Source organism: Piliocolobus tephrosceles, chromosome 20 (genome assembly GCF_002776525.5).
Source record: "Piliocolobus tephrosceles isolate RC106 chromosome 20, ASM277652v3, whole genome shotgun sequence".
Lineage (NCBI taxonomy): Eukaryota > Metazoa > Chordata > Mammalia > Primates > Cercopithecidae > Piliocolobus > Piliocolobus tephrosceles.
In genome coordinates, this window is record NC_045453.1 from 34,581,727 (window position 1) to 34,599,210 (window position 17,484).

The 17,484-nt window shown below is 56.4% G+C and overlaps 1 protein-coding gene across 1 annotated transcript in view; it reads left to right on the top strand.

Annotated features, from left to right (window-relative positions):
• The window catches only part of CDH4 (cadherin 4), a 432,089-nt gene that overhangs the window by 341,611 nt on the left and 72,994 nt on the right, over positions 1-17,484 (top strand). The window contains exons 4-5 of the mRNA XM_026455132.1: positions 1,118-1,273; positions 9,417-9,561. Coding sequence (XP_026310917.1) covers positions 1,118-1,273; positions 9,417-9,561 — 301 coding nt within the window. The remainder of the gene's footprint in view (positions 1-1,117; positions 1,274-9,416; positions 9,562-17,484) is intronic.

The following is a 17,484-nucleotide window of genomic DNA, read 5'->3' on the forward strand; positions in this document are numbered from 1 at the left end:
GCTCTGGGCTGCGGTGGGAGGATTGCTTGGGCACAGGAGGCCAAGGCTGCAGTGAGCTATGATTGCCCCACTGCACTCCAGCCTGGGTGACAGCGTAAGACCTGTCTCTAAAAAAAAAAGAAAAAAGAAAAGAGTCCTGTTCCATTTTATTTTGGGGGTATTTTTGGGGTGTTCACTGCGGCCCACTGTATTATGAAATGTGATGATCCTGTGGACTTTGAGAAAAAAAGTAGTGTGTTCTAAAGACATGCTCAAAGTTGAATGCAAATCCATTCATTCCATCTTCTCAATTTCACCTTTCAAATCCCCGTGGCCTCTCCCCACTTCCCTGAGGGGCCCCCCCAGGCTCTGGGAAGCGCCGCTCACCTGTGGTGGGCTGGTGACCACCAAGTCCCCCTCCTCACTACAGGAGGTTTCACCTCAACTGAGTGAAAGATGTGCATCTTGTTTTTAATGCTACCAGGGTCCTTTCTGTTTCTCCAGAACTTGTGTGAATCTCACTCTCTGCTCAAAAACAAAATGAAGCCTTTGCCTAACCCTTCCCCATCCCAAGTAAAACTCAGTTTCGTGTCTGCCTGTGTCCTTCCATTTCCTCCCCCAGTTCTCAACCTTGTCTAGCTTACTTTGGACTTGGGACCCAGATAACCATCATTAAACTGTTTTCTAAACAATTAGAAAGGCTGGGGCACACATGCATTGGGTCCTAGTCTTTCCTCTCACCATGGAGGTTGCTCGTTTTCTTGCCTTTGTCTCATCCTGGGTTTGACGTCAGAACATGAGGCCATTTTATACCATCATTTCCATTGTTTTCACCTGTGCTGCAGGTGTCTGCCAGGCATCCCAAGTTCTCGGTGTGTTTGCTGAACTCGGAATATTAGACCTGCCCTTCCCTGTTACTGATGGGCCCTGGACCTGCAGTCAGCAGCTCTCAGTAAAACCCTGACCGTCGATCGTCCTTCCAGTTCCCAAAGTGGACGACAGATCAGCTGTGGTCCCCATCATACCTCAAAATGGTCGAGCTTGAGGAACTCACGGGAGGGGATGAACATCAGAGGTAGGGCCCTGGGCCTCACCTCACCACAGGCTGACCTCTTCTCGCTTTGCTCCTGCCTTTCAGATCCGGTCCGACAAAGACAATGACATCCCCATCCGGTACAGCATCACGGGAGTGGGTGCCGACCAGCCCCCCATGGAGGTCTTCAGCATTGATTCCATGTCCGGCCGGATGTACGTCACGCGGCCCATGGACCGGGAGGAGCACGCCTCTTACCACGTGAGTGTCCACGCCCAGGTGGGAGCCGGGCCCTGGGGTGGCGACCTCAGCCCCACCAGGCCTTGGCAGGTGCCCCCAGCAGGGCCCTACCTGTCCTAATTCTACAGGCAGTGCTCCAACTTTGGCCTGGAGCAGAATCCTGGGAAGCTGGGGAAAGCCCAGGTTGCTGGGCACTGTCCCCCGTCTCTAAGGCAGCAGGGTGGGCCCAGGGCGGGCCTGGGAAACTGCATTTCACACACTCCCCAGGATGCAAGTCAGGCCTGGGCCCACACTGGGAGAACCACTGGTCCAGAAGGCCTCCATCCACATGGTCTTCTGCTTTGGACAGCTCTGCGGGGCAGGGAGTCAGGGAGCTGCAATGCTCCCTCGGGGCCCCTCATGCTGCCCTTGGCCCCTTACTCAAAGCACAGCCCATTGTCCCTCCTACCCTCTCCAGACTGGGACATGCGTCCTGCAGGCTTTTCATTTCCTCCGACATCTCTCGCGGCAGCAAGAGCCTCTTAAAGGAGAGCTGCGCTTGTTCCCTGTCACGGGTTGTGCACGGAAAGAGGTGGGGCTGCGGCCTCAGCTTCTGGGGGGCGGGCCTTCTCTTCCCAGGCTGAACTGACCCTGGCTGAGAGGAGGGGGCCTGGGCCGCAGTGAAAGCAGCGGCAGGTGCACATGCCTCCACCTCAGGGTCCAGGGCTGTCCATCGTGTGTAGGTGAAGGCCGCACCAGCAGCGCAGAACAGGCTGGAGCCAGATCGCGAGGGTCACACCCAGACCTGCCCCTGACCAGGTGTGAGCTCTTGGGCAAATGATGTCACCTCTCCTGGCCTCAGTCCCTATTCCTCCTCATGGGCTTGTTCTGAGGACTCCAGGGTTAACCCCGGTGAGGCGTTCAGCACAAGCCCGTGCTGTCAGGGCCATGTGCTCCTCCGTAGTAACTCGGGAACAACCATGGAAGACTCGGCCCTGCCTGACAGTGTCACCTTGCTCAGCTCTACCTTCACTGGGCTTCAGCCAGTGGCACCGAACAGGGCCCAACCCTGCAGCTTCTCACATCTGCAACTATTTGTTTTGGGGTTCATTCTTTCCATCTCGCACTAGAAGGAGGCTGCACAGGGGCAGGGAATCCTCCGGCTTGTCTACACCAGATCTCAGGGCCAAGAACAGAGCCTGGCCTTCAGGGGACTCACTAAGCATTCAGAGAAGGGAGGGTGTTGATGGGAGAAGGTCAGTTTCGCTGTTGGCCACAGGGGCCTCCCTGACAGCCCCTAAGGCACCATTTGAAGCAGGGGCGGAGCTGGATGGATCCTGGGGAGCCCACTTGGGAGGTGGCTGCCCTAACCCCGGTCTGCACTGGGGCCTTATCAGTCCCTCACGGCTGCCTCCTGGGAAGGCTCACGCCTCGGCTGGGTGTTGGGGAGACCTGATTGACAGTGGCTGGGCCTCGTGTGCTGGGCCCTCCAGGAGTGGCCGGGGCAGAACCACAGAACCAACCAGAGACTCCAGCTGATGCCCACAGACTGTGCAGCAAGAGACAGGCCCTCAGCATGGCTGCTGGCTCCCACAACGGGCTTTGGGCTGCCGTCAACACGCGTCTACAACAGGCTCAGGAATCGGAACTCAACAGCCCTTACTGACAAGAAATAGCTACAGACCAAGGACTTAGGGAGAGACACAGATGCATACACACAGAGATAGAGATACAGAGACAGAGAGGGAGACAGAGACACAGAGAGAGACATAGGAGACAGGGAAGAGAGACACAGGAAATACAGAGACAGAGACATAGAGACAGAAAGAAATAGAGAGACTGACCGTGAGAAACAGATTCAGAGACAGAGACTTGACTCTAGTCTTGCCAGATCTAGATGTGGGGCAGGGGGAGCCAATCCTTCAGCTCCGTGAGTCCCTGACACGTGTTTCTGTCTGTTGTTTGTTTAACCAAGGCAGACTTGGAGCTGGGTCAGCCCACTTCTCCCTGGTGTGGCATCGCAGATGCAGCCTGTGGGTGCTGGCTGGGGCATCTGAGGGGCACCAGGAGTGCTGTAGGGCTGCCAGGTGCCTGTTGCAGGAGGACTCAGGGCCCAGCACTTGCTGAAGGCACAGGGATTCCTGGGTGACCTGCACCAGCAGGAGGCGTCTTCCTTCCATTTCATCTTGCAATTCCTCCTGGAAATCTGGAGCTCAGAGCTGGCCCTCCCTGCAGCATCCCCCATGAGCTGTGTCTCCTCCATGGATTCTCACCAGAGGCAGCCTTGGCATTCCCACCGACTCCCCAGAGAAGTTTCAGGGCTTAGCTACCTCTGCACACAGCACGGCTAGGGGACAGGGACCTCCAGGGCCACCGCTGGACAGTGCCCCCTCCGTGCACCTTGAAGCCTGAGGCACAGCCTACAACCCAGCCTGGGAGCTCTGCCCACAACAGGGGTCCAGGTGTGCAGGGCCAGAGGTTGGCATGGGCACTCCAGGGATCTGGGTCACCCACCCCTCTGTGATTCATTCCCAAGGCCCTCCTCTCATGCACAGGTAGAAATTTCCAACCCACCGTGTGCAGAGACAGTGGCTGGCACTGGGGAGGAATCCAGCGCCCCCATCATCTCCTGCCATGCCATGCAAACACACTGTGTAAACATGTGGTGCAAACACGCTCTGTGAACATGTGCTGCAAACACGCTCTGTGAACATGTGGTGCAAACATGCTGTGTTAGCCCTTTCGTATTGCTGTAAAGAAATACCTGAGGCTGTGTGATATAGAGAGAAAAGAGGTTTATTTGACTTACGGTTCTGCAAGCTGTACAGGAAGTGTGGCGCCGGCATCTGCTTCTGGGGAGGCCTCAGGAAGCTTCCACTCGTGGGAGAAAGCGAAGGGGAGCAGACATCCCACGTGGCGGGAGTAAGAGAGAGAGAGGGACGGAAGTGCCAAGCTCTTTAAACAACTGGCACTGGAGTGCACTCAGAGCAAGGACTCACACATTACCACCAGGGCAGCACCGGGCCATTGACAAGGGATCCACCCCCATGACCCAAACACCTCCCACCAGGCCCACCTCCAACACTGGAGGGCACATTTCAACATGAGATCTGGAGGGTACAGAACATCCAAACCACATCACACATCTCCATTTATCTGTTTATTCTTTCTGCCTGATGCATATGAACAGCCTTGCTCGGCACCAGGCTCTACCCAGGAAAGGCGTGGTGCCTCTGTAGATGGTCCTGCAGCAAACCCCCAGAAAGATGGGGGTCACAGGCTGGTGGGAACCAGGAACCTGGGTCCCACACCTGCAGGGGAAGCTGAGGTGCCCCCAAAGACTCCTGTCCCTCACCACGGATGCACTGAGGCCCCCCACACTCCCCACCTGAGCTGGCCATGGAGGAAGATGAGGGAGCCCAGGCTGGGGGTCGGGGGAGCTGCTGGTGAAAAGTCAGACCCACCAGCCCCAGTCACCCTCGTGGCCTGCCACCGTGCAGGCACTTTTGCACACATGTTCCCTTCCCTTCTTTTTTCTTTTGCAGCCTGCCCCAGCACTCTCATGGCTTGCCACTGCGCAGACACTTTTGCACACACGTTCCCTTCCCTTCTCTTGTTTTTCTTTTGTTTGTTTTTTGAGACAAGGTCTTGCTCTGTCACTCAGGCTGGAATGCAGTGGCACAATCTCAGCTCACTGCAGCCTCAACCTCCCAGGCTCAAGGAATCCTCCCACTTCAGCCTCCCAAGTAGCTGGGATTTTTTTATTTTTTTTTAATTTTTTTGAGACAGAGTCTCACTTCGTCAGCCAGGCTGGAGTGCAGTGGTACTGTCTCAGCTCACTGCAACCTCCGCCTCACAGGTTCGAGCGATTCTCCTGCCTCCGCCTCCCGGGTAGCTGGAACAACAGGCACCTCCCACCTGCTAAAAAAACGCCCAGCTAATTTTTCTGTATTTTTAGTGGAGACGGGTTTTGCCATGTTGGCCTGGCTGGTCTCCAACTATGCCTCCCAAAGCGCTGGGACTGCAGGCGTGAGCCACCGGCCCGTGTTCCTGTCTGTTTCCTGCCTCAGCCCTGAGGCTTCGTGGTTTTCTCCCCGCTTTGAAGATGAGAAATGCAGTCATCCCACGTTGCCAGCGTCTCTCAGTGCCTCCTGCACACCAGGTTCTAGGAGCAAGCTCGTGGAGATGATCAGTTTTATCATCCTCATTTCCCATTTTCAAGGTGAGGAATGGTGAGCCCTGAGATCTGGCCAGGCTCCAGCCTCCTCACCCTTGTAGGGACGGCAGAGTCAGCAGGAGATGCAGGGCCCAGACTGGAGAAGAAACTGCATCATCTGCCAAATTCTGGAACGAAGGCCTCGAGTTCCACGTGTAGCTAATCTCTCTGTCTTACTGAGATGGAGGCCGTGGGGGTGCCCGGCTTCCCTGCCCTTCCCTGGAGGAGGAAGCCCCTCCCTGCAGGCCTCACAGTCCTCATCAGACTCCATTGTGAATCCAATTCTGGATTTCCACCTTGTAGGACGCCCACCAGGGTCTTTGGGGGCAGCTGTGCCAGCTGTGCCAGCCAGCAGGGGTGTGTTCTCTGTGCTGTGTAACACATCGGCACAAACTTAGTGGCTGAAACCACGCCCTATGAGTTCACCGCGCTGTAGGTCAGAAGTCAAGGTGGGCTTGGCTTGTGTTTCTGCTCAGGGTCTCACCAGGCCAAAATCAAAGCACCAGCCAGCCTGGGCGCTCCCCCAGCCCTGGGGAGGACCTACCTCCAGGCTCCCTGGGGCTGCGGCAGGTCCAGATCCTTGTGGTTGCAGGACTGAGGTCTCGACGTCCTTGCCGGCTGTTCGGGGGGCCACAGTCACCCCCGAAGGGCACCTGCATCCTCGGCACGTGTCCCCTCCACTGTCACCCAGCAAGGTGCATAGGATGCCCTCATGCTCCTCTCTCCCGCCTGCAGCTGGGGAATGCTCAGCTTTCGAAGGCCTGTGTGGTTGGATGACGCCTACCCAGCCCTGTCTTAAGGTCAAAAACGTAGCCCAGTGGGGAGGGAACACATCTGTCTTCACATCTGGGACCAGCACCTGACATCCTTGGGGCCGTCTTAGAGTTTTTCCTGCCGTCTTAGAGTTTTTCCTGCCTCCCCAGTATCCTTTGATCCTGATCCATTTTCCACCCAGCTCTGTGGGCCGAGGGTGGGGAGGACACATCCCGCGCCTGAGTATACTGAAGACTGTGACACGTGTCACCCTGAAGCCAGCCTGTGAACATTCAAACACACGACACGCGCGAGTACTCACTGATAGCTTTGCCGGGCGACGCTCCAGAAGATTCCTTGAAGGATTCCGTCAGTCGGACACACTAGCTCACCCAGCCACGTGCTGTCATCTTCCGAGAGCTTTCTCACCTCCCTGAGCCTCAGTTTCCTCCTCTGTAAGGTAGCGACCAAGACAATGCCAATCTCACAGATTCCGATGGAAACTGGAGTTAACATGTATCAGGTTCTTACAGCTCTGCCTGGCCCTGAGCAAACGCACCATGCGTGTTGGCTGCCGACGTCACCGATGAAGAAAGTCTCCAACACCTGCACCCCTCGGCCACTTCCAAGGCCCCCACGGACCGTTCCCAGTTCCATATTCCTTGGAGGGATCCTGCACCCACAATTGAGATACAAAGAAGAGGCGGGGCGCGGTGGCTCACGCCTGTAATCCCAGCACTTTGGGAGGCCGAGGCAGGCAGATCACGAGGTCAGGAGATTGAGACCATCTTGGCTAACACGGTGAAAGCCCATCTCTACTAAAAATACAAAAAATTAGCCGGGCGAGGTGGCGGGCGCCTGTAGTTCCAGCTACTCGGGAGGCTGAGGCAGGAGAATGGCATGAACCCGGCAGGCGGAGCTTGCAGTGAGCCGAGATCGCGCCACTGCAGTCCAGCCTGGGCCACAGAGAGAGAGTCCATCTCAAAAAAAAAGATACGAAGAAGAGAGAACAGCCAAGAGGCGGGAGAATTAGATCCCACATACACCTGGACATTCATCTGTCAACAGCCACATTTCCCCCAAGCGCCTTCCCACCCCAAGGCCAGACCATGCCCACATACTAATATTTCCTAATCTTGTCTCCCAGAACGAGGATAGAAAAATGTCCTATTCAAAATGTTGGAGGAAATGCGCTGAGCCTGACCCTTGGATTTGCAGGTTGCAGAGCGCTCGGAGGACTCCTCCACCCGCGTTTGTCTGTTTCCTCCACCGCCGCGGCGAGATCACCTCTCTCAGGCCCGCCCTGTGTGTGCCCAGTCTGGGACGTGGGCAGGGGAGATTTCCAACAGGAGCTGTGGGACAAGGAGGACGCAGGCCGCGGGCAGAGGCGGTATTTCCTTGTTATCTGCACTCGCGCTGCTCCTGCTGCTCCAGATAGCACCTGAAACTGCTTTAGTTGGGAGATAATAACTTTAATTTTAGCTCAGAATTACTTTTTTCCCGAGGCCTTGTGACCTTTGGGTGTGTGGGAAGCGCGTCCTACAGCAGGACGGAGGTGCAGATGGCTCGGGGATGGAGGAGTCTGCCCGCGACAGGGCGGGAGCAGCCTGATACGACAACCACACGGCACTTCAGGCTGTTTAAACAGGATACGTAAAACTGACTCAGTGTGCGTGCGGTCACATCTCGCGTGGCAGTCTGCAGTTCCTCCACGAGTCAGGCCTAGTTTGTCTCCTTACTACAGGGCAGATTGCCTCTTTGGGTAAAGCCAGCCTCTAGATCTTCCTTAAACATGCCACGTAGGGGATAAAATTCCACTCTGGATTGTTGGAACCAAACCAAAACACTGGTGCGGGCATGGACACAGTTAGCTCCCGGGTTTCCCTGGGGCAGGCATGGAATGCAGGGTCCACCCCGTTCCCCCGAGGTCGTGGGAGTGGGAGCGGCCATGTGAGGCAGGCCACCAGGGGGATGATGTGGAGACCCGTCCGGCATGGGGCTCCTCTCCCGACCACCCTGGGCTTGATGACGTTTTGCTGCAAATACCTTGAGTGAGGTCTGCTGTGTCCAACTTCAAGGGTGATGTGGGGTTTTGGCAGAAAGATGTGAGCTGAGGACACCTCTGGGTGACCGTCCAGCTCTGGGTGGATGAGGCCTCAGACATACCCTTTCCACTCTCCGGCAACCCCTCAGCAGCCCCCTTGCCTGCGGCAGTGCCCAGCCTCTCCGTGTCCTCTGCCTTGGCCTGTTCTTGAGGTCTCAGCTCAAGCAGCCCCTCCTCTGAGAGGCCTCCCTGGCGGCCACCACAGCCACTGATGGCTTCTTCTCTCCCTGGTGTCCGTTGTCCCTCGGATGGAAGCTCCAGGGCAGCCACACTGCCTTCAGTGCACAGTAATCGAGGGTCCAGCCCAGCACCTGGCATTGCAGGCCCTTGATGGGCATCTGCAGAACAAATGAATGAAAGAACAAATCCAGAACTTAAGGGGTGACTCAGAAGCTCCTGCAGAACCTTCCAGCCCAGGTTCAGCTCTTCCCTTTTGACCTCGAAGGCAGTTCCTGTGACATTCCCGGGAGCTCCACACTGGCCTCCCAGCCCCGCCTCTGCATGGATCCCCCACCACCCGTGTTCCCCTGCTGTGTCCAAGAGCTGACAGGGCACGCAGACGCAGAGGAGCCTGGAACTTGTCCGGGCTGGACTCTCAGTGGACACCCAAATGGACCCAATTCCTAGCTCCAGCTCTGACCTCTGTGCACACCCTGGCCTGTCTCCTCCCCATCTCTCCTGGGGACTAACCTCACAGTAGCAGGAGTTAAGCCCCCCACCCAGTTAGGCACAAACGCCTTTTCTGTTGCCACTTTGGGTGGACACGACTCCCGTCCTGCTCCAGACATCTGATCAGAACAGTCGGTGGCTCACAGAACAGTCGGACAGGCGTGGGAGGTCCTGGGTGGGCCTGACCATGGGGTGTTGGGGGATTATGCTGGCTTCCAGCTCTGCGCATTGCTCCACTCTGCACTCTCCCGAACCCCGTTTCTGCAGAGGAGGGAGCTGAGGCTCGGAGAATTCCACCACGTGCCCAAAGCCCCCCGGCCCCTATAGCTAACCTGCCTCTGCCACCAGCCTCCCACTCCAGCACCGCAGGTCCCGGGCCGCTCTCAGCTGAGTGGGGGTGCCCACCCGCCACCGGGCCCTGATGTGTCTCTGCTGCTTTCCAGCTCCGAGCCCACGCTGTGGACATGAATGGCAACAAGGTGGAGAACCCCATCGACCTGTACATCTACGTCATCGACATGAATGACAACCGCCCCGAGTTCATCAACCAGGTCTACAACGGCTCCGTGGACGAGGGCTCCAAGCCAGGTGAGGCCTTTAGCATTTGCTTGCTGGAGACCCTGTGGGCTCTGCGGGCGCAGCACAGGCCCCGAGGGCTGGGGAGGGCTGCTCAGACCCCGCCACCAGGATGGTGCCACAGGACTTGGGTGCGGACACAGACGTGCAGCAGGCGTCCACCAAAGCCCCTGCTCTCACAAGCTTCAGGGTCAAGAGAGGTGCAGACCACAGGGGAGAAGCGATTGCAGCCACAGCAGGGCCGACAGGCTGGGAAGGAAACCCGGGCGCTGGGAGTCCTGGAACAGTGGTGGGCCTGGGCAGGCCCCTCTGTGGAGCTGGCGTGTGGGCTAGGAGCTGAAGCCTGAGGTGGAGCAGCTCCCGGAGTGGGGCTGGGGTGGGCTCCTGGGTAGGCGGAGAGGCGAGGGGAGCAAGGTGCACATGCCAGGGCCCTGGGGAGGCAGTGAGGTCAGAGGACTGAGGCCACTGGAGGCCTCCCGGCTACACGTAAGATTTGGTTCCAGTCAAAACGGGAAGCGAGAGAGGCCCAGACTCCCCCCGCAGAGGCGATCCCATGTGACTGAGGCCATCTGCTCCCCTCAGAGCTGACCTAAGAGCCTGTCCCCCGAGACTTCACTCTGGCACAAGTGGCAGTGCCCGCTTTTCCATGTGTGGGACCCTAGCTGAGCATGTCATGTCTTGCATCTGTGCCCTCTGTGACTGCCAAGAAATGGGAGGCCTCCACCAGCAGTGAGGAGGCTCAGGCCCTCAGTAATCGAGGGTCCAGCCCAGCACCTGGCATTGCAGGCCCTTGATGGGCATCTGCAGAACAAATGAATGAGTGAAAGAACAAATCCAGAACTTAAGGGGTGACTCTGAGAAGCTCCTGCAGAACCTTCCAGCCTCAGGGCACACATGGGTTGGAACCCGGGTGTCCACATCCCCGCAGGGCTGGCACAGCCCCCACCTGCTCATCCAGATGCAGGTGGCCCAGGTCTGCAGGTTAACAAACCCCAGGGGCCTTCTGTGTGGGGGGAGCAGCTCCCCATTGAGGCTGCCTCCTGCGTGGGGGGTGGAGAGGGGTCCTCTTTGGGACAAACCTTTGCCTGGCTTGGGTTGGGTGGGGTAAGGGGAGGTCACTGAGGAGACCTCTGCTGGGGCTGCCCCTAAAGTACAAGACAGCAAGTAAATGTGAAGTTCAGAGAGACAGCAAAGCACTTTAAAGTGTGACCCAAGCACCATGTAGGGCGGGCTTGCACCAGGAGAGTAATCCTTGCTGATCTGAACTACGAGTTCAATGGGTGTCCTGTATTTTCACCAGCAGCCGCACCCCTGGCCAGTGCCCAGCAAGTGACGGCTTCCAGGCTCTACAGAAGTTGGCAGTGCCGGGCAAATGGGAGGCTGTTTCTGCATTGAAATCTGGAGCACATGGAGCCCAGAGCCAGGGCCAGCTCCCAGGGGCACCACACACCCCTGCAGGCCCCCGGGGAGGGGTCAGCAGCATCCCAGCTCTGGGACAGGAAGGCAGGCCTTTATCATGCCTGCTCACAGAGGTGGCTGCGTGGTCTGCCCCCAGGGCTGCAGTGTGAACAGGGTGAATTGCGCGCTTGGTCCACCCCCAGGGCTGCAGTGTGAACAGGGTGAATTGCGTGCTTGGTCCACCCCCAGGGCTGCAATGTGAACAGGGTGAATTGCGTGCTTGGTCCGCCCCCAGGGCTGCAATGTGAACAGGGTGAATTGCGCGCTTGGTCCGCCCCCAGGGCTGCAGTGTGAACAGGGTGAATTGCGTGCTTGGTCCACCCCAGGGCTATAGTGTGAACAGGGTGAATTGCATGCTTGGTCCACCCCAGGGCTATAGTGTGAACAGGGTGAATTGCGTGCTTGGTCCACCCCAGGGCTATAGTGTGAACAGGGTGAATTGCGCGCTTGGTCCACCCCCAGGGCTGCAGTGCGAACAGGGTGAATTGCGCACTTGGTCCGCCCCCAGGGCTGCAGTGTGAACAGGGTGAATTGCACGCTTGGTCTGCCCCCAGGGCTGCAGTGTGAACAGGGTGAATTGCGCGTTTGGTCCACCCCAGGGCTGCAGTGTGAACAGGGTGAATTGCACACTTGATTGGTTGTCTTTCAGGATTATGAGACATGGGTGTGTCCGGTGTCACCAAAGGGAATGAATGTGACATTATCTCACTGGAACCATGGGCAGCTGGTCCTCAGCCATCCCTTGAGGGGCAGGCAGGGGGTGAGCAGATTAGCTCCAGGCAGCCAAAGAAAACGGATGAGGACATGGGAGCCCCTCGCGAGGGTGCAGATGTGGAAGAGTGGGCAGCAGGCCAGGCTCACCTCACACAGATACCACTGGCCTCTCTCCTGGAGACCCAGGATGCTATTTAAAGGCGCCTGGATTTTCCTGTCCTTTCTATCACAAATCAAACCTCCCATGTCTTACTTTTTAAAAAATCAATAGCGAAAGTCTTCCCAAAAGCACAACTGGCTTTGCTCATTAAGATAACAGAGCAAACTGTGGAGCCGTGGCCTCAGAAGTCCATGTCAGCCCTTCTTCCCACCACTCCTGAGCTTTTCCAGGACTGTGTTGAGTGAAATGTCCATGGACTCTCAGAGCCCCTAGGGGATCGGGAGTCTGTTTCTGGTCCCAGAATAAGCTGTCTTTGTGCAAAGGCCAGGACGGAGCTGGAGGTGCTGCTGTCGAGTCCACCTCGGTCACCCTGGGCAAGGGCGGGGAGAGATGGAGTCCACACAAAATGTGGCTTGCTTCTCTCCGTGGCGGTCTTTCCAGGACTTGGAAATCATCTCTACAATTTCTTCTCTTCCATCAGTAAATTACAATAATAGAAGGGTTCTACACAGTGCCTTTGTGGGATAAGGAAAAACTACCGCCAGAAATTAGTCATTATTCTCTGGAAGGACAGGCTAATGAGGGGTTTCAGATGCGCGTTCTAATGGAAAACAAATGGAAAGATGGGTTAAATATTGACTCAGCTCCAGAGGAACTTGGAAGGCTTGGGAGTTCATCTGGGGACATGAGCACTCCAGTACAGGCCTGGGATCCATGAGGGTCCTGTGTGCCCCCCACACTCCTCTCCAGCCCCTGGGATCCACAAGAGTCCTGTGTGCATCTCACACTCTTCCCCAGCCCCCCAGAATCCACAAGGGTTCTGTGTGCACCCTGTACTCTTCTCCAGGCCCCTGGAATCCACGAGGATCCTTCATGTGCCCCACATTCTTCCCCAGCCACCCCTGGATCCACAAGGGTCCTGTGTGCACCCCACACTCTTTCCCAGCCCCCCTGACTTCATGAAATCCCCTGGGGCACTGCTGACCTGCTCTGTTGGGCTCAGAGGGTGTGGCAGACGCCGCGGCAGGCCCTTTTGTGGTTGGGGTGCAGAGTGAGATGCCTTGTTAGTCAACAGGATGCAGAGCCTGTCCCAGGGGCTCCCCGAGCAAGGGGACCATGACTGGGAAGGGCAGGCGGGGCTGGCAGTGCCAGGTGTGGCAGCGTCCCGGCTGAGATGTGTTTCCAGAGTCTCCCCGGCTGGTTTTCAACCCCGCCCTCCTTTCTCCTCTGAGAGATCCTCTGCTGCAGCCACCGTGGCCTTGGAGGCCAAAAGCTTGTTCCTCAGCAGCTGGACGGCCCTGGGGGTGAGGACAGCGTGTCTTTCCCAAGAGTCCCCGCAAAAGTCCCAGGGCAGGTTCTCGCGGGTCTCACTGCCCTGCCCCTGCCCCCGTACCCCTCCCCGGGGCAGAGGGTGGCAGCCTGTGGCACACAGCCAGGGGACACCCTCCATCTTCACGCGTTCCAGGCTGTCTGGGATTGTGGGCGGCACGTGTGCGTTCGCCATCGCGTAAGACGGGGCTCCAGGAAGTGGGCATTCCCACCGAGGCCTTCGGCCCGGGCTGCAAAGTGGCCCTAAACCTGGTGAGTTCCGGCGGCGGGAGAAGGCCCTGCTGAGTGATCCACAGACCTGTACCATAGACGTTTTCCATGAAGAAATCAACATTTGTTTATTTCAAATTCCCCAGAAAATGGAACCAAAATCAGCATTGCCTCCAAAAAAAAAAACCAAGGTCTACCCGAAATGATGGGAGGGCCAAGGATTTTTGCCCAGTTTCCAGCGGGACCTGAGGCCCACGGAGGTGACTGGGGGCCCCCATGGGCAGGAGGCTGGGGCCTGGCTTCCCAGCCCTCACTCTGTCCACCCAGCCTTCACCACTTTCGTCTGCTGTGTTGGGCTTCCCGATGGGATTTCACTGGAAGAAATGTCTTCTCAAAAAATATTTTTATTTTGAGATAATTGTACAGTAACATGCAGTTGTAGGAATAAGACAGACGGATCCTGTGAGCCCTTCGGCCAGCCTCCCGCAAGGGCGATATCTTGTAGAACCACAGTGCAGGGTCATAGCCAGGACACTGACCTTCGTACTGGCCACAGCCCCTACTCACATCCCACCAGACTGACTTGCCTTCATTGGTGTGTCTGTCTGTGTGTGTCTCTGTGTGCATCTGTTTGTGTGTCCATGTGTGTGCTGTGTCTGTGTGTCTCTCTGTGTGTCTGTGTGTCTCTGTGTCTGTGTCTCTGTGTGTGTGTCTCTGTGTCTGTGTGTGTGTCTGTGTCTCTTTCCGTGTGTCTGTATCTGTGTGTCTATGTGTGTGTGTTTGTGTCTCTGCATCTGTGTGTATGTCTGTGTCTGTGTGTCTGAGTCTCTATGTGTCTGTATGTGTCTCTGTGTCTGTGTGTCTGTGTCTGTGTGTGTGTCCATGTCTCTTTCTGTGTGTCTGTGTCTGTGTGTGTGTCTCTGTTTCTGTGTGTGTATCTGTGTGTCTCTGTGTGTGTGTGTCTGTGTCTGCATGTATGTCTGTCTGTGTGCCTCCCATCAACCCTAACCTGCGGCAGCCATGACTCTCTTTTCATCTCTGTAGTTTTGTCATCCCGAGGATACTATAGAAATGGAATCGCAGCTGTGTGTTCCCTTTCGAGATTGGCTGTTTTCCTGCAGCATCATTCTCTGGATATACAGCCAGGTCGTATCCAAAGCTTGTTCCTTTCTCTGGTGTGGAATTCCGTGGCCTGGGTGTACCGCGGCTTGTGAGCCATCGCGGATGGATGAACGCTGGGCAGTTTCCACTCTGGGCCATGATGAATTGAGCTGCTCTGAGCACCCGTTCCTGCACGGGGTCTCGTGTGAGCATGTGTTTCCATCTCTGTAGAATGAATGCCCGAGAATGCAACCGTGGGGTCATCTCGGGAGCAGGCGTTTGTTTTGTAGGGAACTTCCATGTTCTCTGCCAGAGGGGCTATCCCGTTGCACCCTCATCCCACCCTCCCGAGAGACCCGGACTCTCAGCATCCTCACCAGCATGTGTTGTCATCACTTTCAACGTTAGCCGTTCCGAGAGGTGCGTGGTGGCCCCTCGTGGTTTCAGTGTGTTTTTCCCGGGCGAATGGTGCCAGCTGTGTTTTCCTGTGTCTGTTGGCATCTGTGTGTCCTCTTCAGGGAAATGTCTCTTCATGGCTTTCATCCATTTCCTGTGACGTTATTCTTTTCCTGTTGAGTTTTCAGAATTCTTTACATGTTCTAGATACAAGTCCTCTGTCGGATATGTGGTTTGCAGATATTTCTCCCACTCAGTAACTTGTCTTCCATCTTCCTCCCGGGGTCTCTGCGAGTGAAAGTGTTTAATTTGAAGGAAGTCCACTTTACCCTCTATGCTTCCTCCCATGGAGCAGGCTTCGGTATCAACTCTGAGAGCTCTTCATCAAGCCCTCGGTTCTGAAAGTGCTCTCCTCTGGATTTTCTATAAGTTGTTTAGGTTTGTAGTTTGCGTTAGGTCCATGATTCATTTTGAGTTAATTTTTGTATAACATGCGAGGTGTAGATCCAGGTGCATTTTTTGCTCCTCTCCCTATTTTCCATGACTGCCCCAGCACCATGCATTGAAAGGCTGTCCTCCCTCCAGTGTATTTTGCTTTGACATCTTTGTAGGGCATCCGTTGGGTACATTTGTGTGGATCTGTTCCTAGGTTCTGTGTGTCTCCTGCCAGTGCCACAGGATTACCGTAGCCTCGCAGCCAGCTTCACTGCCGGGTGGAGGGATGGCTTCGTGGACGGTGTGAGGTGGTCATGCCCTGGCCTTCACCTGCGTCCCTCTGTTTGGGTGGGAACATGCACAACCATACTCAGCCCCCTCCTCGGCAGGCAGGGGTTCTGCCACGCTGTCCACGGCAGTGCCGCGTGACCATAGCCTGGCCCTGGTGTGGCACTGGGCAAGCTCCTTCCCCCTGCCTCACACATCTTCAGTAAAAGAACAAGGACAGCGCCTGCCTTGTGGACGGGGAAGGTCAGGGGTGGGCGTCCATGTGGCTCCCAGCAGCGACGCTGTCATTGACAGTGTCCTTATTATCCGCAGCTGTAACTCCTTCCTATTAACAGCAACTTAATAATACATTCTGGCTCAAAGCATCAGTTCATTTTCCTGACTCCACCAAGGTAATTTTGCCAACTCAAACCTCTCAATAAATACAAGACACCTTTGAAAACCACCTGTGTTCCAGCTTCCTCAGAGCACCGAGGTCCGCGGGGTCCTTGCCCGGTCTTCCCTGAGGGCTGAGCTACACCTCAGATACACATATTTCTGAATTATCACAAATTCCAAATCAGCCATGTCTGAACAACGCAGTTTTCTGGCCTGGGATGGGCCAACCATGGCCATACCTGAGGTCTGGCTCCCAGACGTTGACCTTCCAGGAGGATTTGGGTGCAGGTGATTTATGAAGGACCCGCCTACTCCCAGGAGATGTCTGGGAGGGAGGAGGAGGTGCAGGACATCCTGACAAGCAGAAACAACACCTCAGAAGGGCCCCAATGCAAGGCAAGTCTGCTGGGTTCTGTGCACGGCCCCAGCAGGTTCTCGGGAGGGGAGGAGGAGTCACTGAAAACGATAGTGACCACTAAAGGGGTCTGTCCAGGTGGCATCCAGGCCCCTGCAGGGTTGGCTACAAGCCAAAGCTGGTTTCCTCCTCCCATCTATAGTAATGGCCCGCAGGCTGCATTTCCCAAGGGCTCCTCCTGCAGAATCCTGGCATTTGTATCTGCAGGAGGGATCCTGGCATTTGCATCTGTGGGAGGGATCCTGGCATTTGCATCTGCGGGAGGGATCCTGGCATTTGCATCTGCAGGAGGGATCCTGGCATTTGCATCTGCGGGAGGGATCCTGGCATTTGCATCTGCGGGAGGGATCCTGGAATTTGCATCTGCGGGAGGGATCCTGGCATTTGCATCTGCGGGAGGGATCCTGGCGTTTGCATCTGCAGGAGGGACCCTGGCATTTGCATCTGCAGGAGGACTCTGTGAGACCCGTGGAGACCTGTGCTGAGAAAGAGCCACCCTTGCCCCAGGGCAGAGAAGTGCCTGGGGGACCCTCTGGGCTCTCAGCCTGCCAATCAACATGCAGCCCCCCAGGTGCCTTTGGGTCTGAAAAGGTGTGTTCTGTTCCTTTGAACTGGACCTTTTGAGAAGAGCAAGCAACAGATGAAAAATAGCTGCGGCCGCACCCTGACCTGAAGCTCACGCGCCCGCACCTGCCTCAGCTGTCCACTCTGCCTAGGCCCAAGAACCACACTGGACGTGGGCTCCGCTGGTCTCCGCCGATGATCCCTGCTTCTCTGCACCCAGGGGCAGGGCCAGCAATGAGGCCTGGTGAGGTTCCACGTGGGAAGGACACGCCTTCCGCTGAAGATGCGATCATGCTGTCATCACAGAAACGCAGCCGACGGCATTCATCCACTCTGCCAGGTGCCGGGCACCACTCTCCGTACGAATCAGCTCACTAAATGCCACAACAGCCCCAGGAAATGGCGAGTTTTATTTCCCCCGCATACAACAGGAGGAAGTGAAGGCACTGTCTGTAACAGTAAAGACCCACAGCAGCTGGCAGGGAAA